This window comes from Perca flavescens, chromosome 1 (assembly GCF_004354835.1).
Source record: "Perca flavescens isolate YP-PL-M2 chromosome 1, PFLA_1.0, whole genome shotgun sequence".
Classification (NCBI taxonomy): Eukaryota; Metazoa; Chordata; class Actinopteri; order Perciformes; family Percidae; genus Perca; species Perca flavescens.
In genome coordinates, this window is record NC_041331.1 from 8,148,543 (window position 1) to 8,172,481 (window position 23,939).

The 23,939-nt window shown below is 40.7% G+C and overlaps 1 protein-coding gene across 1 annotated transcript in view; it reads right to left on the reverse strand.

Moving 5' to 3' along the window:
• Positions 1–23,939, reverse strand: part of cemip (cell migration inducing hyaluronidase 1) — a 223,074-nt gene that overhangs the window by 103,922 nt on the left and 95,213 nt on the right. The window contains exon 2 of the mRNA XM_028576118.1: positions 13,135–13,322. Within this exon, the coding sequence (XP_028431919.1) occupies positions 13,135–13,219 (85 nt within the window). The 5' untranslated portion in view covers positions 13,220–13,322. The remainder of the gene's footprint in view (positions 1–13,134; positions 13,323–23,939) is intronic.

The window sequence follows — 23,939 nt, forward strand, 5'->3', positions numbered from 1 at the left end:
TGACTGATGGGAACAACAATCTTTGACATAGGTCCAGTATTAAGCAAGATCACTGCAGTCGGCAGCGGCGAAACAAGCTACAATGTAAGTTAATAGGGCAATTGCCCACCTTGTATTTACCTTCACAGAAGTGCTTGGTTTGCCACTGACAGGCTAAGATTAATATTCTAAGTGTCTGATAAGTGTCCCGATTTTGAGTTGCGTGTCCCGAGTCCCAACAAAAGCCTGTCGGGATGCTAAAATGTCCCGGTTTATACCAACCACTATGAAATTGTCCCGGTTGTCAGCGATTACATAGCCGACGTGGTCTAATTATAGCCCGATCATTAACTAAAACCCATGTAGAAAAACTAATAAAGCGTCCAGCATATGATTTTAACAATGTGTGTGTGTGTGTGTGTGTCAGTCAATCATAGCGGTCTGCGTCTGCATAATCTGTGCAGCCGGCGTTACAATGTACATTTGTAAACAATGCCTCTTCTTACGGCAAGTTAGCGGACAAGCGCTGGGTGGAAATGTTCGCGCATTTCAAAAGTAGGGAGATTCCGTTCAAAAATGTAGGTCTCCTTTGTCAGTTCGCCATGTGTCTACCAGGCACAAATGCTCCCGTTGAGGGGATCTTTTCGCTCATGAACAACACATGGACTGACGAGAGGAACCGCATGACCATTCCCACCTTAAAGGCACTACTCGTCACACGGGCCAATTTTGCTGACACAATTTCACAGTAGGTTTTCAGCCAACAAGTTGATTCTTGAGCAAATTCACTCTTCTAACAAATATAAGGAATGAACGTTTCCAATAGGGAAGCTATCTGCTCTATCAAATGAGAGTACATTTGTGTGTGTTGTTGGTTAGAATAACACTGCTAACACTTTACGGTAAGGGTACATTAATTATCATGAATTCATGCATGAATTAATTGATGTATGTATTATTATACATTATGTAATTAATGATTTATGTATTACTGCATTCCTTAATATCCCATGAATCATCAGGAATTGATGACATGCTCATAGTCTGTCATTCGTGACCTAATACATGAACAACACACCTAAAGCATTAGGTACGTGGGCACATCATTATGAATTATGATTTATTAAGCATAATCATGATTATTTATTTTTCTGCAAAAGACTGTGGTCATCATTGCGCAAATTCGGATTTGAACACAACTTGTGCATAATGATGTGAGGTGGGTCCCTTACCTAATGCTTTAGTTGATGTGTTGTTCATGCATGAGGTCATGAATGAGAGGCTATGAACTCATGTCAATTCCTGATGATTCATAAGATATAAAGGAATGAATGAAGGAATGCACAAATCATGAATTAATTCATGCATGAATTCATAATTCATGTACCCTTACCGTAAAGTGTTACCATAACTTTAGTTCAATTTTTCACGCGAGCGTGTTGGAAGCGTTTCCAGGCAAAATAGAATAGGAAAATATGTTTATATGTCAGTTAGACACAAATACATATTAACAAATAACATGTTAATGTTTGAAAGCCTCTAGGTTTTGATATAAATGCAGATAGGCCTATATGAATGTAATTTGTTTTAATCGATTTTCGAATATTGCACTTGTCAATACAGAAGGACATATTCTGTAGCCTATTTCAATCAAATAAGTATATATTTATGTTTAACATGATATTTCATTTTTTCAATGGGAAACATCCATGTGTCCAGACAAGGCTAGCAGCAGCAGCGCTGCGTCAGAGACGTTTCTGGTGTGTAAAGACAGACAAAATCCACGCAGCTGACACGCAACAGAAACACCACGCTCACGCCACGCCTGCAGTGTGTAACCAGCCTTAGAAATTAAATGATGTTTCCCATTGATAAAATGAAATACCATGTTAAACATATACTGATCTGATTACAGCAAAGACAACGTCGGCAAAATAGGCTCCAGAATATTTCCTTCTGTATTGACAGGTGCAATATTAGAAAGTCGATTTAAAAAAAATTACATTCATATAGGCCTATCTGCATTTATGTCAAAACCTCGAGGCTTTCAAACATCAACATTTCATTTATTAATATGTATTTGTGTCTAAATGACATATAAACATATTTTCCTATTGCATTTTGCCTGGAAACGCTTCCAACACGCTCACGTCTCACGTGAAAAATAGGCGTCGCGTCTCAGTGTTTAAGCTCTAACATGTTAACATGGGAGCCGAAATATAAACGGTCACGCCACGCGGCTGACACGCTCGCGTGACGCGTCCAGTGTGTAACCGGCCTAACGCTGCAGAAACCTCCGGGATTTCAGTGGAATGAAAGCTCACGAGGGCTCTTATCGTTAAGTGAGTAACATTAGCTTCTCTGTTTCACTGTTTGCTGTTTTCAACAGGTCAGTTTAACCTCGTCTGTTTGCTAGTGTTTGTGAAGGCTGCTCCCAACTGGTGGGCTTTACAGCAGCAGCGACAGTTTGCTAATCTACAACCTAACGTGCGCTAACATCGTCTCTGCCATATATCGTTTGGTCAGCGGAGACACTAACAGAAGGGGTTGCTATGGCAATGCACGTCCATGAATCTGGGGGGCAGTTGAGTTCAAATATCAACAATCTTCAGGCAGCATCGCTTACTGCACTTTTAAATTTACATTCAAGTTTCTGCCACTTAACTAGGCTTGCCTCGCCTTGTTTTTCCTTTTTGTCTGCCCTGTACTGCTTTTATTTGGGAATAAGTGGATTTACTCATAAAGACAGGCGAACCTAAAGTGGGACATTTTTTGCATTTCAGAATTCTGTGACATATTGCAATGTGAAGCCAACACTTAAATCCACATCCATTACCATTTTAAAACCCCCAGGATGTGCCCTAATCAAATCAAAAGAGAAATGCAGATAACACATTCACAAAAGAAATGACAGACATATTAGTTGTCTTAGCACAAGTTGTCTGACAAAATCTGCATCTTTCTAATGTGGGACAGTTGTGTCCCTAATCTGGGACACATGAAAAGTCTATGATAAAATCCCAAATCACATTGATTCATGTAAAAAAAATAAGTTTGTTAGTAATTCTCTAGGTTACGGATGGGTGAAACATGGATGATTAAACATCATCAGACATGGTGTTCACTTGAGTTATCTTGGTGAAAGTGGCCATTGCCATTCATCGTGCTCTGGAGAGTTGCTTTAGGGACGTTTTAGCCCCGGCCAACAGATTTCCCTGAGGGATGATCTGCCAATACTCCTCTATGGCTCCTTTCATCCTGTCCTACCTCCTCTGATTTAGTTTCTTTCTCTTATCCTTTCCCTCATTCATCCTCTCACTTTGCGTCGGCAATCTTTCCCTGTCTTTCTCCCCTTTGCCATTGTGATCTGAAATACATTTCATTGAATCAATCATTAGATGCATAAAATAACGTGGAATAGCTTTATTTACGTATACACACGCACACACACACACACACACACACACACACACACACACACAACCTCAAAAAGCCTTCAAACCACCATCCCCCAAAGACTTTCCCATGGCCTTAAACATCTGTAGTAATAGCATTATTATATAGCATAACATCTAGGGCTGTCAGTTTAACGCGTTATTAACGGCGTTAACGCAAACCCATTTTAACGCCGACAATTTTTTTATCGCGCGATTAACGCATAGACATATAAAGAAGCATTAATGTTCTTTCGGATCTAGCTAGGAAGCAAAGGACGCAAAGACCCGCCCTACAGGGGTGGTTAGGATAGACGATTGGTCAGGGGATAGGACCTGAACAAATAGGGTTACGTTACCTTGGACGCCTGGCCAATAGTAGTGATTGGAGGGCGGGTCTTGGCATGGCCAGAGCAGACCGGAAACAAAACAGACACACACTGCAGCTGCACACACTTGTTTGGGCTATAGCTTGCGAGCCGTGTAGCTAGCTAGTAGGCTCGTCACGGCGATTAGCTTCAGAGCGAGTAGTGACTCTACAGTCAGGGAGAGAAACAAAGTGTCTCCCCTGTTCTTTCTGACCACGGTGGGAAACCTGCAGCAGGGAAAGTTAACCCTCTCCTTGACTTTACGTTGGTTATGGAGAAGGAGAACCAGGGAATGAAAAAATATAATGGGATAAAAATAAATCAAGGGACATTTAGAATAGATAAAAATGTGTTTTTAAAATTTTTTTAAAAATGTGAGATTAATTGCGATTAATCATGAGTTAACTATGACATTAATGCGATTAATTGCGATTAAATATTTTAATCGTTTGACAGCACTAATAACAACACTAAAAACCTGTTAATAACCATTTTTTTACCCTTCTAACTGACTTTACCACTGTCCCATATTAGGCTTGTATTATCATACAGTTTTTGAAACAAAAGTGGAACACTAGGAATTTTTTATAAAAAATATTAAATATATAGTTTATACATACAAAGTTGTACTATTCTTTGATGGACAAACATTTCATAAGACATTAGGCCTAAAAATAGCAGGATTGTTTTCTTAAAAATCAATTTTTACAAAGGCTGAGTCCTTGTTGAAGTGGCCACAGGTTCAACTCTGACCTGCAGCCCTTTGCTGCATGTCATTCCCTCTCTCTGTGTTTATGGGGCACCTACAAACACTAGACCTTAAGTGTCCCACATTAGACAGTGTCCCATTTTAGGACAATTCACGCCATATTATATAAACCAAAGACAAAACTCTACAGCATGCAGTAAAAAGTTCCTCAGCAGCAGCTGTTCACACACACATTTCGGAGTGAGCGTCTGAAGTCAGCCCATGGAGATCTGAGGCTGCCACTTGCTTGAGTGTTTGACAGCCGTGAGTAAAACTGCTGAACCTGCTCGTTTGCGAGAAATTCTTTTCTTAATCCGACAACTCAAAGAACTGTGCCTGTCCTTCGTCAGAAAACCATCAACAGGCGAGTCAGGGAGAATTATACCACAAAAGAAATCAGGAGAGTAGAGTTTCTTTACAGCTCTAATTACAGGCAAGAAAAGGATAATAACTGACTGTAACATCGCAATGATTTATCCATCAAGAGAGCCGCCTTTGCTGCAGGTCTTCCCGTCTCTCTCTGCTTTTCTCTGTCACTATCTAAAAATAAAAAGCATAAAATGCCCCAAAAAAAAGAGAGAGCTGTATTATTGTCTTGAGCCACCACCTGGCGATACACTCAAAAGCAGACAGCCTACTGTGGCTTAATATTGTTGGTTTTTTACACCAGTGGAGCCGAAACAAACAATAAAAGACTTAAGAAAAGTAGAAATATTAGAAATCATCAAGAATGGCTCCAGTAAAAGTAATTTAATATTGTAACATAACAAAATACTCAACTCTAATGAGCTGATCTGGGTGCTAAATCCTTAAGAACGTAAATCATTAACAGGACAGCAAGTAATTAAAATATTTAAATGTATTGTTTCATCAGAGTGAATAAGAGGATTAGGAGACAGTTTAACCGGCCAGAAAGTGGCAAAACCATGCTTCCAAAAGATTTTCAGAGTTGAGAGGAAGATGGAATCGAAGGCAATCACGCAATTCCAATCACAGATGCTCACACAGTGCAGGCTGGAGATGTCAAAACACCACAGTAGTGGCTGGGTTGGCTCAGTGGCTAGAGCAGGCGCACATATACTTGGAGGTTTATGGAGGTCCAGGGTTCAAATCCATCCTGTGATGATTTCCTGCATTTCTTCCCCGTCTTTCTCTTTCCCCTTTCTCACCTACTGTAGCTGTCCTGTCAAAATAAAGGTGGAAAAGCCCAAAAATATATTCTATATCTCTATAATCTTCAAAAAAAAAACACCACTGTGCAGCTTTTTCTCTCAAAGGACTGGCCATGTATATATCAAACTGCTAGGGGTAACATTTTGGAATAAAAGATAAAAGGTAAAAACCGATTGCTTTCATTCCAATTCATACACTTAGGAATATAAGTTTTTTTATTAAATTTCTTATGACTTGAAAATGTCTTAAATGCTTAAATCTTAAATGCTCTTAAACTATTATGATACTTTTTGTGATTTTCTCTTATTTACATGCTGTTATGATGTTGGATGTTCATATTAAACAAAGTTCCAAAACTTGAGTTCAATGTATGTAAAAATGCTCCCTGCAAGACAAAAGCTCAGATTTTAGTCTGCTTTGAACGCTTCGTATGGAATGGGCTGTTTTTACTTTCCCGACTCATCATGGATGTCTAATAAGTGGATAGATAGATAGATAGATAGATAGATAGATAGATAGATAGATAGATAGATAGATAGATAGATAGATAGATAGATAGATAGATAGATAGATTTTCATTGATCCCAAAATGGGAAATGACAGTGCTCCAGCTGGAAAACATCAGACACACAGCACCCATACAGAATCTACATTAAATAATAAATAGGATAGAATAAAAGAAGAGATGGAGAATGTACAAACGTATATACAAGTTGGGAATAAAAATGTACAACTACTTGAATGTTATTAAAGTAAGTAAAACCTATGTTTGTGCAAGTTGCACTATAGTGCAGTATTGTGATGTATATGAGTCTTATCTAACACTTAGTGATGAAGTCTTAAAAAGTTGTATTGCCTGTGGTAGCACAACCCAGTCTCACGGCAGTTTGTGAAAAATGTATTGATTCGTGTACACGGACACATTTATCTCCTTTTTTTCGTGATGGTCAGCACGTTTTTTTCCCGTGATGGTCAGCACGTTTCCTCACAGAATTTCGTGAAATGAACACGGCCCCTTAAGTTAAGAAAAAGGTCGTGGGTGGGCTTATGTTTCCATGACACGTGGGACAACAATGGGACGGTTGGGTTTAGGAAAATAAGAACGGGACAGTTGGGTTTAGTAGAAGAAGAAAGTGACGTTTGGGTTTAGGAAACATGACACGCGGGACACGATCCCCGGTCTCCTGGGTGAAAGTCCTGTGTTGTTTGACCCATCCACCACCCCGACGAACCTCCTTATGCGGATTATCTGCCTTTCATACTACTCGCTACCGTAGCCACTCTTAATGAATCGTGCTGTGATCACGAAAGATGCGAGACTGTGAGACTGAGATGGGAAGGAATGATTTCTTGTAGCGGTCCTTGCGACATCGAAGCTGTCGGAGCCTCTTAGAGAAGGTGCTCCTCTATTGTACCAGTGTGGGGTGGAGAGGGTGGCATTTGAAGGGACAGCTTCAAATATCTCCTCTTTGAAGCCAGTAACAGAGCCAGCCATCCTGATCAGTTTGTTCAGTCTGTTTGCGTCACTGGCTCCGGTGCTGCCCCAGCAGATGGGTGGGGGGAACAGAGCGACAGGGCCACAACAGACTGGTAGAACATCTCCAACATTCTCCTGAACACGTTGAAGGATCTCAGCTTCCTCAGAAAATAGAGTCTGTTCGTCCCCTTCTTGTAGACAGCAGTGCTGTTAATTTTCCAGTTCAGCCTGCTGTCGTTGACACCAAGGTATCTGTAATCCTCAACCTCTGCTCTGGGCTGCAACTCCAGGTTTAGCATGATCCAGCACCATTTTAATTGACCTTCTTGAATCCTGGGTTGGCATCAATGGAACACATCTCTCGCCATTAAACATGCAGCGTATTTACAATCAAAGTCATGCATTCTTGGTCACCCATTCGAACTACTTCAACGCAAAAAGCAAAAATAAAAGAAAGAAAGAAAGAAAGAAAGAAAGAAAGAAAGAAAGAAAGAAAGAAAGAAAGAAAAGGAAGGCTTTGGAACATTAAGATTTGAAATTGGAAGTCTGAGCAGTGCTGTATTTGTGTTCACACAAAATGTGTTTTTCAAGTACGCTGTGGTGAAGCTTGAGTGAAATGGAGAGGAAATGAACTGATGGAACTGTCTCAACAAAATAAATCCATCTTAACAACACATTTGCTAATGTGCTGAAGCCTGCTTAGTGCTTATATTTTTCACACTATGCACATTTCCATTTACATATTTTTTTGCTTAATGTGTCTGACTATGAAGACTGTCTCTATACCCACTATCATCCTTATTTGCTTTTATGATTAGTCTTTGATGTATTCTTTTGCTGTTTCGCTTTGAATGTCCCAATTTGCAGATAACAGGCATTATTAAATTAAATTAATTCCAAAGCAAATCAGTATATGACCATTTCTGGAACTTTCTCAAACCAACCATCCATTCACAACATTCACATGTTGTGTGTAGCTGTTCAAAACAACTATAAACACTTTAGATTTCTTGCATGGTCAGACAAAAGTGTGGGCAAACTAATTGTGTTCGAGCATTGGTCCTGTTGGTCACTGCTGCTGTGTTTCTGCACTGCAACACGTTCTCATCCCAACTCGTCACATACTCAAGCTTTGCCATTGGCGTCACTTATCACTGCACTGGGTACACCTCAGGGATGTATAATAAAACCTGGATACAGTGTTCAAGCCGGCGCCCTGTGTATTCCTATGAGAGTTGCTCAGTGGTGCATGAGGTCAAAAAAGTTTAATTTCAATTTATAACATAACCTGGATGATCAGCACTGCTTCCCCACTACAGGGCCTATGGAGCAGGCGCACTAGAGACCGATACTTCCTGTTTAGCGCTCTGCTAACTTAAATGGGGATTAAATTATTTAATTGTGCAGCGTTTCTAAACCTTTCCATGTTATCGGACCAAATGGATCAAATTCTGATAGTGATAAAAGTAATTTTGCGGGGGTTGTGACGCCCGAAAAATGTATCCACTGATTTACAGAAGTTTCTTTCGCCATGTAAGTCCATGGGAAAAAGTCTTTTTGGGCCACAGGGCATCACATGGTGGGCACGGAAGTTGTAATTCCAACCCCTGGTACCCCTGCGCGTCAAACTGTGATGCTCTACTATATGGTCGCAAAAAGGGAAACACATGTTTAATTCAAACAAAACTATGTAAAACCACTTAGTTAGGTTTAGGAAAAGATTGTGATTAGGGTTAAAAGAAGTACATTTGTAACATAACTAAAATTATGCAAAAGACACAGTTGAAAGCCCGGTGCATCTCATACATAAGCTCAAGGGTGCCATGTGCATCAGTATCAAACTGCACTGCACATTCCAGAGATCACCTGTCAATCAAAGTCAGGCCAGTTTTGAATTTCTTAATTTGTCTGCATGATATCAGCTCAATAATGGTCCTATTCAACAGACATAGGGTGTCAGTGTGATTGTATCCTGTGGGGACAGCCCGTTCTTACTCCGAACTCGTATAATACCGAAGCTTGGTCAGTGGCTCTCAGCGTCAGATACCGATGCAAAAATCCCCCTTTAGCGTCTGCGCGAGACGCAACTGGCAGAGCAGCAGCTCAACGGCGGCGCTGTAAGATGACATAGTATTAAGAGGGACAACGGTAGCGAGTAGTATGAAAGACTGAAAATCTGCACAAAGAGGTAGGTTGGGCTGGTGGACGGGTCAAACAACACAGGACTTTCACCCAGGAGACTGGGGTTCACATCCCGTTCTTGTTCTCACTGAAACAGACATTTTGTAACCCCACCAACCATCTTTTTCTAAACCTAACTGTTCTGTTCTTGTGCCGCACGTCAGTTAAACGTACGTCCCGATCCAGAGCGTCAAAAGGTGACGCCAAGAGTCCCGATCAAGCGCGTCTAAATATGACGCTAAAGGAGACTTTTTGCGTCATTAACAAACGTCAAAGGCAACTGACCAAGCGTTGCCTTTTTGACGCCATGGGGATGATAATGTGTTGGTGTGGAGCATCATAGTGGAAGAAAACCAGTTTGGTGTCTTGAAGAGGCGACAATGGAAGAATTACCACATCAAAATGATTTTTTCCTTCTCTCGCAAGGTCTAACCATGATACATGGTTGTTGTGAAGGTGAACCAACCCTTTATTACCAGGTTATTTATAAATCCTTATCCGTTACCAATAGAATATCACAAACATGAGCATAGCTATGGATACTGTAGCTATAATAATCCATGTGAAGGCTGCAGGGCTTTGGCTTCAGCATCACGCCATGCTGCATTCAGTGTCTCAGGGACTAATCCATCATAGCTCTCGACAGCTGCTGTTGTTTACATATGGAGCAGATGCTACAGGGCTACACTTGGGTACACTTCACTGCAGATTTTTTATTGACATAATGTACAGTGATGAGTCACACACACAATGTAACCAGCGAGGGTAAAGTGATAAAGGCAACAGAGAGCTGACTGCAGAGCAGAGAGTAGTTCAGTGATCTGCTAAAGGTAGTGCTTATCTTATCACTGACTCAGTCACATGTATAACAGACTACACTTTAGAGCACTTTTTACACCACGTACCACTTAAAATTATTGAAAATATTAGGCTCTCTAAGTACCACCATTTTGGCACACGTTAAAATAGAGTAGCATAAGCCTAACTTTAGTCTCGCTTTGCCAGACCTTCCTCCACAGCGCTGCAAAGGAGGGTCTGGCGAGTCCCCACAGTAATCCAGGATGAGAGAAAAACGTGCTCTGGTTTATTGGCATTTCTTCAAACCAATCGCAATCATCATAGGCAGCACTAAGTGCTGCACGGAGCCCAAGTGCCTCTGGAGAAAACTTGTTTTGGTGGAACATGTGTACGTTCAAAGGTTGTTATAGTCTTGCAACAGAAAACTCAGATTGGACAGATAGTCTAGCTAGCTGTCTGGATTTACCCTGCAGAGACCTGAGGAGTAATTAACCATAGTCCTCATAAATCCACCAGAGTTAAAAACGGCAACACAAAGGAAGCGTTAGGTAACAGAAATCTGGCCGAAAATAAGGACATACGGCGGAATTTCAGGCGGCAACGGGGCAATCCTGGAAGTGGAAGATCGAGGATATAGACTAGCCTACCCTATTCAGCTATGGACAGATGACACAGGAGGCAGGTTTATTCCTAAAACAATATTTATTGTTGACAGCCACAGCCAGGCTGTACTTACTCTGTCCCACTCTAACTGAAGCCAAATTGGAGGTAACCAGTCATTTTACCTCTGCTTACTATCTTGCCTTCACGGTTCGTAACCAATTATGGATGTATGCACACTCCCTTAATGAACCATGTAGCTGATATCTAAACTTAAAAAAATTATTACATTTATTTTTAATTAGTTTAAACTGATCATAGTTTAACTATTACTAGTGTAGTGCCCGTTGAAAATGTGCCTGTTTGGAACGGGCTGATTACTTGGCCTTTGGTATTGCTGCTTGTAGAATTCATCAAAACCAAATTGTACCCCAAAATTACTTACAGAAGGACCCCAAACCACTTCATATGCTACTCCCCTGTATACCCTATTACTAACTTACTGATTTACCTGACAGAGAACGTTGCAGATTCAGAATGTAATCACAAAATATCACAATGACAATGTGGAGTAACCAGACGTTAGCCTCATGGACTCATGGCAGTGTGCTACCCACCAAACTAACAACAAACTTTGAGCCAGCAAGCTACACGCTGAAAATGGCAAGTTTTGCAGAAAATCTGGATGGTGCAACAACGACGCCGGAAATGGTTAGGGCATACCCTCCGCAAACCAGCTTTCAATATCACCAGACAGTCCCTTTCATGGAATCCCCAAGGGAAAAGGAAGAGAGGTCGACCCAGAAACAGCTGGTGGCGAGACCTGGACGCCGATGTCAACTGTATAGGCTTGCTCAGGACCGAGATGGCTGGAGAATCCTTGTAGGCAGCCTATGCCCCAGTAGGGCAAAATAGGCAGAAGAAGAAAAAGCAACAAGGCAGGCCTGCTTGGTTCTTTTAGGGAATGATTGTAAAGATTTACAAAGAATATGTTTACGGGATTTATTCTCTAAATGGGACGTTTTGGGACTGATTGGTGGGATTGCTGTGGACAAAGTACACACAGAGATACACTGATAGGAGCAAATGATGATTCAATCATCAATCCAGCTAATCTAAATAGCTCACGTTACTGTATTGTGTGAACAATTACAACCCAGTCTCGCAGTTCGTGTAAATGTCAACGTTATTCTTAATCTATTGATACGTGTTCACGGAGACTTTTTCTCGTTTTTGACGTGTAAATCTCACGTTATTTTTCTCGTGTTCACAGAGACGCTTTTTACATCTAAATGTCACGTTATTTTTCTCGTTTTTTACGTGCAAATGTCACGTTATTTTCTTGGGGAAAGGATGCCGAGAGGCGGCCGAAAAGGACGCTCCATAAGCCGGGAGGCGCCCGCGAGGCACCCGCAAGGCGGCCCGCGGGGGACGCGCTGAATGAGGCGGCCGGGAGGCGGCCGAAAAGGACGCTCCATAAGCCGGGAGGCAACCGGGAGGCACCCGCGAGGCGGCCCGCTGGGGAGGCGCAACAAAAACGGGATGGCGGAGGTTGGGTTTCGGAAAAACCTTACGGGGAAAGGGCGCCTTAAATGCCGGGAGACGCGCCACAGTAACACGCGGGACAAAATGCCAAACAAAGCACCACACACGGGACGCCATCCCCGCTCGCCCTGGTGAAAGTCTTGTGTTGTTTGACCCATCCACCACCCCGACCAACCTCCCTACGCGGATGTTCGGCTTTTTATATTACTCCCTACCATTTTCGTGCTGTGGTCACAAAATATGCTTCCCATTTAAATACATTACTTCACATTTTTGTGTTGTCCGCCACTAAAAACCGACAAAAACGTCTCCGTGAACACGTATCAATAGATTACAATAACGTCACATTTACACAAACTGCCATGAGAACGTGCTGACAATTAACTTAATTTAATATTGTATGTGGCATTTTCAAATGTTTTACCAAAACAAGTTCCTTCCTGAGACTACATTGTAGCGCCACCGTCGCTGCGTCCAAAACTTTGCGCCACCCAAGACGATGAAGTGATTGGTTTAAAGAAATGCAAACAACCCAGAGTGTTTATTTCTCCTATCCCAAAATGTATGTGTGGTGTAACCAGACCTTACTCCACAGCACGGTGGAGATAGAGCTGGCAATGCGAGACTACAGACAGACAGACAGACAGACATATAAACACCTGGCAAAGTACTCAAAACCTCTTCAATGGTAGTCCCCGCCAAAGTAGCTTTCTCCAGAACCACATTTTGCCATGCTAACACACACACACACACACACACACACACACACACACACACACACACACACACACACGGCTGGTAAAGATAAAAAGAAACATGTCCGTAACTGACCTGCTTGGATGCTGGGGAGCAGCAGAATTGCCAGAAACATGGTGGCACATGTCTTCATCTCTCTCAGCCCGCCGCGGACCGACATCACACCTGAGACCTTCAAAGGTTGCTTCAGACCTCCCGATGGGCGTCAGACGGGGTTCCACGGTGGGTGTGCCGAGATCACAGTGGGAGGCCACCAAAGGCACCTAGGAAATCACATTGAAATGCAGAAGGCTCAGCAAGACATGTACAAATAGGGGACTCCCTGGAGTACAGCATGGCAGGAGGGCTGTCACTTTACTAGAGTCTTTCAGTACACCAGCTTTAATTGTTAGTTTAGCTTTATCTTCAAAGTGATTATGACGGTAGACTGTTCTACTGTACGTAGGGAGACAGCAGAAACTTTGAGCTGTTTTTCTATGGACACAGTGCAGATGGTGAACAGTGCTGCCTTGAACCTAGGACTGCAACTAATGATTACTGTCATTGTCGATTAATCTGCTAATTATTTTCTTGATTAGTTGATTAATCGTTTGGTCTATAAAATGTCAGAAAAAATTTGAAAAATGTCCATCCCAGTTTCTTAAAAGTCCAAGGTGAGGTCTTTAAATGTCCGAAACCCAAAGATATTCAGCCTTTTTTACACCTTCGTAGCATTGCCAAAATTAGACACATCCTGTCTCAAAACGATGCTGAAAGACTAGTCCATGCATTCGTTACATATTGTAATTCCTTACTGTCAGGTTGCTAAAATAAGTCCCTTAAGACTCTCCAGCTGATCCAGAATGCTGCAGCACGTGTTCTGACAAGAACTACAAAAAGAGATCATATTTCTCCTACATTAGCATTGGCTTCCTGTAAAATCCAGGATTGAATTTAAAATCCTTCTCCTAACCTACAAAGCTCTAAATGGTCAAGCACCATCATATCTTGAAGAGCTCATAGTACCATATTGTCCCACTAGAGCATTGCGCTCCCAGAATGCAGAGTTACTTGTGCTTCCTTTATGAGCCAGGCACAACCTTACACAGTATCTTTCATTCAGTTTGTTTGCTCGACGTTATGCTGCTAATGCTGCCTGTCCCTCTACTCTATAAGTCTTGCCGACACACTTCCATCCCTGTCTAGATGTCTATTAATGTAAGTGTGTGCATATGATCTGCAGTTGATCTGGCTGTGTATGTGTATGTGTATGTGCACACTCACGTAAAATTCGACTGAATTTCAGGAATATGGACACAAAGTTTGTAGGTTGCATCTTATCGGATTTTCTCATAATCAGTAAATGGCTTATGTGATAAACACTGATGAAAACATTATTTGCCAAATAAATAATGAATTGTGAATACGTTTTAGGTCATTTTTTGGTTGCAACCAGCCATAAAACAAAAAAGAAGAAGTTTTAGGTCATTTCCACCACATATTTCCGCTTTCTTTGCAGACATGGCAGACTGATCTAATAAAGTGGCGTATGTATGACACGCCAATTTGTATGCCATTTTGGCATGTTATCAAGACGCATAATCGCTTTTTAGCGTGTTTATCAACGTTGTTCGGCCGCCATTGACCTACATTACGTGTGAATTTTTGCCGTAGTGAGTAGTATGAAAGGACGTACGTCTGCAGAGCAAGGTTGGTCATTTTTTTGTGTTACTAAATTCTTTCCCAATGTTCTTTTCCTAAACCCAACCTTTTTTTTTGTACAAAACGTGTGACATTGTTCTTGCGATAGCACGGCACGTTCTCGCGATAGCACGGCACTTTCGCGCGATAACACGACACGTGGCGATGCCGCGTGGTGTGTATGTTTACATCCGCTGTATACAGCGTAGACATACACGTGGATAGCTCAAAATGCGTACAGATAACACGCTAATTGGCTTTAGGAAAGTGGCGTGTATGTTTACGCAAAGTCATGATGCCATGTTGGACATGGCGGGTGTCAACAAAAACAGATATAAGTGGACAGACGAGGAGACAAGAGCCTTTTTAAAATTAATTTACGAGTGAAATCATCATAGCATATCATAATGTTTTTAGCAAACTTCAGTTAATTCGATTGGCAAGTGGATGGAAACATAGCTAGTGTGAGCAGCCGTTAGATAACAGGATGAAGACTACTGAATGGATCTGACTCAGACTCAACACGTAACACTAGGTGGAAAGTTGAAGCTTTTCCAAGGCTTCCCAAAACAACCACTACAAATTGTCAGACATGTCCTGTGCTAATTCGCACACACTTTTACACACTGCACTGTGTACATAGGAAACACTGTGATCTTCAGACATTTTTGGACAGATAAACAAACAGCACAAATGTACAGTATGTGCATCTGCAGTTTACCAAACGCAACACATATACTGTATGTCACATTGTTCTCCATTGTTTAAAAGGCTGAAGCCACCCTGAACTTGATCTCGGCACCCCTAAAAAATAATTGCTGAAAAAAAAAAAAAAAAAAAAAAGTCTGTCAATCTATTGTGAGCTTAGGAGTTCTGCTCTAGGAATATCACAGCATCATCATCAGTAAAATCATTCAGAAAAACATTCTGAGCCATTTTCATGAAAAAAGTGTTAAGTGTAAGTAAAAATGGCATAACTCAAATTTTTTAAAGTTATTGATACAGCATTTTGGAAATGTCTGTTTTTCCATAGATAAATATCCAATTTCATTTGTAATACCATCTCACATTTGTAGAAATTAGGGGTGGGAATCACCGGAGGCCCCACGATATGATATTATCACAATGTTATAGTGGTTTTATTTATATTGCGATATTCTTCGATATATTGCAAAGTTTTCCAACTTCAAATATATGTACCCAAAGGAAAACTTTGTCAACATCTGTTTTATCTAAAAATGTCTCTGTTCATCTTACCATCTAGTGGACTGAAAAAGCAAGTGATTTAATTATTCAGGACTAAAAAGTTCAATTGTCATGCGCAATTTCTATAATAAAAGATTGATTATTGGTGGCCATGTATCGATACAGTATTGCCACAGAAAATATTGCGATACTATGCTGTATCGATTCCCCCCCACCCACCCTGTAGTAATGTTTTCTCAGAATTGTCTTTCTAGTTACATAACTCAGTGTTTCCTCTATCATGATGCTCCAGTAGGTGTTAACATGCACAGAAGCAGAGTAGAATAACATTTTAAAGAATAAAAAAGGGTGCCAGGCACCACTAAAGCTCAGATCCTAGAATAACCCCTGCTCTAACCCTATCCTGCTCTGTGAATAGCTGCTTTTGGAAACACACTTACGAGTCTGGAAAGTCTCGCTGCCAAGTTAGCAGCTGTTCTTCCTGACTGCAGCTCCATAAAAAAAATAATCTGTAAAGCATGCCATGCCATTTACTAATTTTAATTACTCATTTAATGACTGAACAATGTTTACTGCAAATTAATTCAGTGAAAGGTAGCGGGAGAATCTGCCTTGTGAAGATTCTCCAACCATTGCATGACCTCCACAAAACAGGCCTAGTTTCTGTAAAGCATGCAGCATCCTGATGCTGGCTCTGATTATATTTAATTAGCTACAATGTGGAGAGCTCAGGAAGACGCTGTGGGCATAAAGGAAACGCTATAATAATTAATCATAATTCTTTATATTTTATCATGCAATTAGCTCACTGTTTGACTACTTCTGACACACTTAGTGGGAGTTTCTCTGTGCACTCAGCTGTACTATTCCTGCATGTAGACACACTGTTCACATTAGTGCTGTCTTAACGGCTCATTTAGTTGTTTTTTTTAACCTGGACCCTGCAAAATTGTTGGAATTGGTCCAGTATTGAATGATAATTCTTTAAACCGGCAGCTGCCAACCAGGCTGCAATGTAACCCTATAGGACTTGGTCTTCAACTATTTTCAGCCATTTTCAGGACTCCTTAGCTGAAAGAGAGGAACCCCCTACTACATGTACTGTATGAAATTAAGTTGCATTAAACTGGATGATGGATGAAAATGAATGGCGGTGAATCCTTAAGTTTAACTGTTAGGCTGCCATAGTTTCTACCTTACCTATTGTAAGCTTATCTTCAATGTGTAAATTAAATGTTGTTGTTTTTTTGCTAATAGGCCAATTCATCTTTGCTATTAAAATGTTAGATTCATTTAAATGTATCTTTTCAGACATATTTTCATTTTTGAAAAAAATGAACTTTCAACATTATTTTTTAAACTTTGGCAAACCCCTTGCACTAACTCTGAGGACCCCCTAAGGGTCACAGATCCCCTGTTGAATATTTCTGCTATAAGACAAATGTTCACCTTAAATTTCTGTCCACGTAAAGTTCTGTTTTTGCCACTGACAGGCTCAGATTATTATTCTGAGCCTGTCTGAGCCTTCTGAGTGTCTTACAACATTATGTAAAGGATCCCTACAGAGATAGACCTTTCTGTTAAAGAGTAAGATCATTTTTGTTTAACATGAAACAGCAATGAAATCACCATCACCAAACTCACCAGACTCCACATAAATAAACAATAATTTTAGTGTGTATGGAGCCAGCATATTTCCATATGTAAATGAGAAATATATAATAAAAACCAAACCAGAGTGGTGTTTGTTGGAACAGAGGAGAGACGAACCAAGAAGGTTTTTGATAGTTTTATTTTTTTTTCAGTCGACTTTGAATGAAGTGTATTTTACGATGATAAAATTACTGTTTATTTAAATGGAGTCGGGTGGGTTTGGCGATAGCAATTTTTCAGTTTCATTAAAAATTCAAGATTCAAAATCCTTTATTAATTCCACAATGGGAAAATTTACAATCTTGCAGTAGCAAGAAAAGTACAAAAAAGACACTCTAAAGAGAAACAATGAATAAACAAATGCACTGTAAGTATAGATAATAGATAGTAATCATGGTAAACAAAAATGATCTTACTCTTTAACAAAAAGGTCTATCTCTGTAGGGATCCTTTCCATAATGTTGTCAGACACTTAAAATATTAATCTGAGTGGCAAAAACAGAACTTTAAGTGGACAGAAATTGAGTGGTGCCAAATTGCCCAATAACTTACATTGTAGCTTGTTTCGCCGCTGCTGACTGCAGCACTCTTGCTTAAAGTGCTCATATTATCCTAATTTTCAGATTCATAATTGTATTTAGAGGTTGTACCAGGATCGGTTTATGTGGTTTAATTTTCAGAAAACACCATATATTTGTTGTACTGCACATTGCTGCAGCTCCTCTTTTCACCCTGTGTGTTGAGCTCTCTGTTTTAGCTACATAGTGAGACATCTTACTTCTGTACCATCTTTGTTGGGAGTCGCACATGCGCAGTAAGTACAGCTAGCTTGTCAGTTGCAGAGTATGAGGGAGTGCCATGCTAGCAGCTAGGCGAGCATTATAACGTGTGTTACCAAGTGACGCACGTTCGTCACGGAAGTAAATGCTGGACTACAACAGAGCTGTTTGGAGCAGTTTGCGAATAGTGTTTTCTCTGGAAGATGATAAGTCCCCTTGGGGTGGACTTTGGGCTTTTTCACTTTGTAAACCTACAACGTGCACAAAAAGATATATAACACAATAAAGGAAGGGGAAAAGCATATGAGCACTTTAATAATGGACCAATGTCAAAGATGGTTGTTCCCATCAGTCACTTAGACACAAAAACATAGGAAAATAGGGTTGAAAAAACAAAGTTACCCTTTAATGAGACAGACACAGCCTTACACAGTATCTTTCATTTAGTTTGTTTGCTCGACGTTATGCTGCTAATGCTGTCTGTCCCTCTACTCTATAAGTCTTGCTGACACACTTCCATCTCTGTCTAGATGTCTGTTATCTATTAAAGTGTGTGCATAATATGCTCCTGCAGCTGATCTGGCTGTGTGGGTATATATGTATGTGCGCAAACTCATGGGTCACAGATGTATAGTAATCACTGGTAAACATTTCTCCCAGGTAACCTCCTCTGCATATTAATATAAATCATATGATTATCTGGTCGAGCAGCAGATTAATCCCTGAGCTGCATCGCCAACAAAAGAAAATGAAAGATTCCATTTAATTCTTGCTGGCAAAGTGTCCGTTTCAGCAAATATGTGAATTGCGGTGGTTGCAGTTACTGCAGAGTCAATAAATGAAATTTCCATATGTAAATCACTGTGTTTATTTAATCTTTTTTCTAATCTTTGGTGGTGGAGAGCGGTTTGGTTCCTTCAGTAAGTCTCCAGGTCAATGAAGAGTAATTTCTCAATCATTTTGTTTATCATTAATCCCACTTAGAGATTGTAGAAAGATGTTTGCTGTCTGGTTTTCAGCTTGTTCTCATGAACCATTCGTACATAAAGCTATGAAAATTAAAGGACTTTAATTTGCATGTATTCCATATTTATTGCTGTATGCACCACATTGACTGCTGCTGTATAAGAATGCTGTGGACTGCCTAGGATGGAATTCTGGGGGGGATGGGTGGGTCATAAAATACAGAGCTTTCAAGCCAGGAAGCGAAATTTGCTTGCTGGGGAAAACGCAAGACTTCCACCCAGTAAAGGTGTGCGATCCCCATGAGGGTTTTAATCCAAACCACAATGTTATTCCTGAACTTAACTTAACTAGTCGTTTTGGTGCCTAAACTTAACTGTCGTCGCCCCATGATGCTCACTTTTTGACGGTAAAACTCAACTGCCACGGCCCCTAAAAGGCCCGTTACGTTGCGGTGCCCGGCTCACAGTCACCTATTGGCGGCTAAACTCAACTACCAACGGCCTGCGATACAACTCTGTAGCCGGTCACCTAATTTCGTAGACTATCATACGAATTGGTGTACGTACATTTTCGTTAGGGCTGGGTAATATGGAGAAAATCAGATATCACAATATTTTTGACCAAATACCTTGATAACAATATTGCGCCGATATTGTAGGGTTGACTATTGGTGCTTTCACAAAATATTTACACCAAAGAAATAAAATGGATGGAAAGGCCATTTAACTGTTTGCCGTGGTCATTTGATTGGTACACAACAAAATGGTGATTGTTGTTAGTTGTCATGGGGACAATACGAGTCAGTGGGGCCGTAAACTGTTGTAGGTTGGCGGGAGGAAAGCCGCCTGACGCAGCTCGGGAGACGTTCTTGGAGCTGCGGGGAGTGAGGAGAGACAGTTATACCCAGCGAAAGGTGAAACGGTGAAACCAGCAAGCCAGCTAGCCAGCTTGTGGCCGACTTGTTAGTTGGCTTACGTTAGCTTTCTAACTCCGCCTTACCCCCTCGCCACATCGTTCACAGAAAATGAGCCGAATAAAGCTGTCACTCACGTGGCGATAGCAATGTGCTTTATGTGGATGGAGCATTAAGGTAATTTGACTCATTTAATGCTCCCTGCCTCGTAACATTACTACTAGTTAGTGTAAAACTTCTCACCTCCGCGACTTTCCGGAAATCAGCTTATACGGAAGTTTGTATGTTACCATAGCAGTGTAAATGGCTGCCGCTCTGACCATTCTGCTACGTTGATTTTAATGGAAATGGCCTTTCTATCCATGTTATTTCTATGATTTACACAATGAGATTTGTGATAAATAATCATCAGAAATGTGGATATAATGACTAAGTGGGTAAAGGCAAATAACAGAATAGCTAGAACAGAACACTGGAAAGATGACAACACTTGTGTCATATCACAATATTACGACATCCAAAATCTAAGACAATATCTAGTCTCATATCATGATATTGATTTACTGTATATTGATATATTGCCCATCCCTAATTTTCCTACGATATTACGAACCCATCCATGATACGTTGAGGTTTTACACAGCACTGTAACTACCACATGGACAGCACAGACTGTAAGCACTAAATCATCTCTCACACAGTCCCTGAGACTGAATCCGATCAAATCAAACTGAGACGACTGTGGACCAGAGACTGTAAGTGGCAGCATTCTATAATTACTCTGCTCCACTTCGCTCCATAGAAAATATGGTGAATGCTGCCTTTCAGTTTCATTATGGGGTGTTAGCATGAGCATAATCCCTCATTGACTAGGAAAACTGTACAGCAATAACAGGGGAGTGGCTCTGTAAATTGTGATGGATGTTTACAACGGACAGTTTGGGTGATCATTTTATCGTCGACGTTCATTTTCTCTTCCAAATAAGTTTGCCTAACTGTGGGTTTGTTTCCCACCTGTGTGACTGTCTGACCACCCAAGTTGTAGTAAAACTGTAATACACTAGCTTACTGTTTATAATGTGAAAAAAACAAGATAGGAGACATTAAAACATTCATGTGCATTGTGCATCATTGTTTATTCTATTGAAAACATGGCTGCCAACTACAAAATCTAAACAGACAAGAACCACTCATTTTTTTCACTTTCCTAATGAATGAATGAATGAAATAGGATACAGTTGGGAAACTCATCAGCACTGTATGGCAACAAAACAGCAGCATCCTGAAAGGTGATGCTGAAAGAAAAAGAACAAACTTCAGCTATCCAATTTGTGTTGTGCCATCAAACATGATGCCAATTGTCAGATTGGGTTTACTGATGTATGTAACTGCAACATATAAATGTATGGGCTAATTGGATGGAAGTCAATGGATGAATGGATGGGTTGTCTCCTCCATTAATATTCCTATTTCCGAGCTACAGAGTCATATTAATATGTCCCTTGCTCACTACGTTACAGTATATTTGCAGTAATCAATCTCAAACCTTTACATAGTTGAGCATTTACATGGATGTATTCCTAAAGAAAGATGTGCCTCTCTGGAAATAGCCATTAGTACTGCACAAGTCTACAGAAGGAAAGCACTCTAGCAGCGAAACATCTTTAACATGCATCATCAAGCAGTTGGATTGCACGTGTTTGCGTCAAATGCAGTGGGAAAAATTAGATTAGAATAAGTTCATACGAGCAAATGAATACAGTTGTGCTTACTGCAGAGCAGAACTATTAATCAAAGTATGTTGTTGACATGGGCTCCACCTTACTCACATTACTGCCTTAATTACATTGTCACTGGATTACTGGTGTGCATTTTAACATAGCCATTGATGTTCCCTGCGTGACAGAAATGTGTTCCCTCACCAGGAGGGGATTCATGACAAGAATCAGCACATTCCCATTAAAGCAGGGTGAAAGGAAAGGAGCTGGGTAGCTTTGGGTGGTGGATGATCAGATGCATTTAACTTCAACACTAACAGGTTCCATTCCAGACTCACGCTAAGAGCTTTTCAGCTGGGAAGAATGTTTTTGATTTAAGCCAAAGTTTTCTTTTTGTATTTATCAATGACAAAAAGCCCTCTTCACCACACTGTTTGCATTGCCCATACCTGACCTTTTCATGAGGTGAGTCCATGTATGGTGGAGACGAGTGCAAATGACACTAAGGAATTTCCACATACTTATGTTCAAAAAGAATGTGAAGTGTTTCATCTGCCGATCAAATGCATTCTCGCAGATCACACAAACGTAAGCAAAGGCAGGAGCCACTTAAGGGAGGCATTCATGCATTATTGAGAAAAACTGGTTCTGCCTTGACTTTAAAGGCCCCATGAAGTGAAAAATGCCCAGGGTAAATCCTCTTTCCCTATGTTGTCATTCATTTATCTCTTGTTCTATGCTAAATATAAAGTATGTTTAAAATAATCATTGTCTGTTTTCTTCGTGTGAAATGGTTTCAAATGTTTGATGACTCATCCTGCACTCGTGGCCATTTACAAATTTTTTGTCCAATGAAAATGTTTTATCAAGTATTTATGTCTCTCGCCCATTACCATTAACCAAATGTACGCTGCAGGAATGGCTTGCTACCTTTCTCTGTTAGAAAGAGGGGTTCCTTAATGTACACTGTCAGACCGCGGCACTGTAAGATGACGTAGTATGAAGAGCAACAATGGTTGCGAGTAGTAAGAAAGACCTAAAATCCACGTAAGGAGGCAAGCAACATAGGACTTTCACCCAGGAGACTGGTGTTTGTTTCCTGTTCTTATCCTGTGTGTCACTAAAACCTGCATTTTGTAACCCCACCCACCATCTTTCCCTAACCCTAACTAAGTGGCGTTGCCCAGCACGTTGAAAAGTTACGCCAAATCGGTTTGGACCCAGAGTGTCAAAAAGTGAAGACAAGAGCAAGACCAAGCGCAAATTAGCTGAAAGCCGTACTGCCTCTGACTGAGACGCTACATGAGACTTTTTGTGTGAACAAAAAACACCAAAGACACTTGTGAGAATGTGTTGGTCTGTGCAACTGTTAGCGGCACAGAGCTATGAGCTACATCAATACTACAGATTGGTTGATTGGTGGTTATGACAGCGTTGACACACAGACTTTCTATTCCAGACACACGTTGTCGCAGCTGCTAACAATGTGGCTGAGATCTAATTCAATCGAGGGAAACTTTGCTGATGTTACTGGCTCTGTGCCAAAGCAGCATTGGCATGCTACACGCTACATGCAGATAAACGGATGAGTGGGTGAGCTGGTGGAATGGAGGGAGGCGCAGTAAATCTGCATGTAACGTTACTGCCGGCGCCACAGTGAGAGAGCCGGTTGAAAATCAGTGAAGTTTCCTTTCATCTTCATCCAACTCCTGATCTGACAGCAACAACAGGTGAGGAACGTTTGTGTGGATCCAACGGTCCTCAGCCCACACAGTGAGATTGTGGTGCCTTTGACTCAAATCAGTTTTTTTTTTTTAAAAAGATACTTAATAAATAAATAACTTCTATTTAGTATTTTTTTTTTTTTATCAGAAACTGCTTTACTGGCCAAGTAAGTGTAAACACAAGGAAATTTGAGTCCGGCTTTGTGTTGCTTTCAACACAGAAACAGACATAATTTTTTTT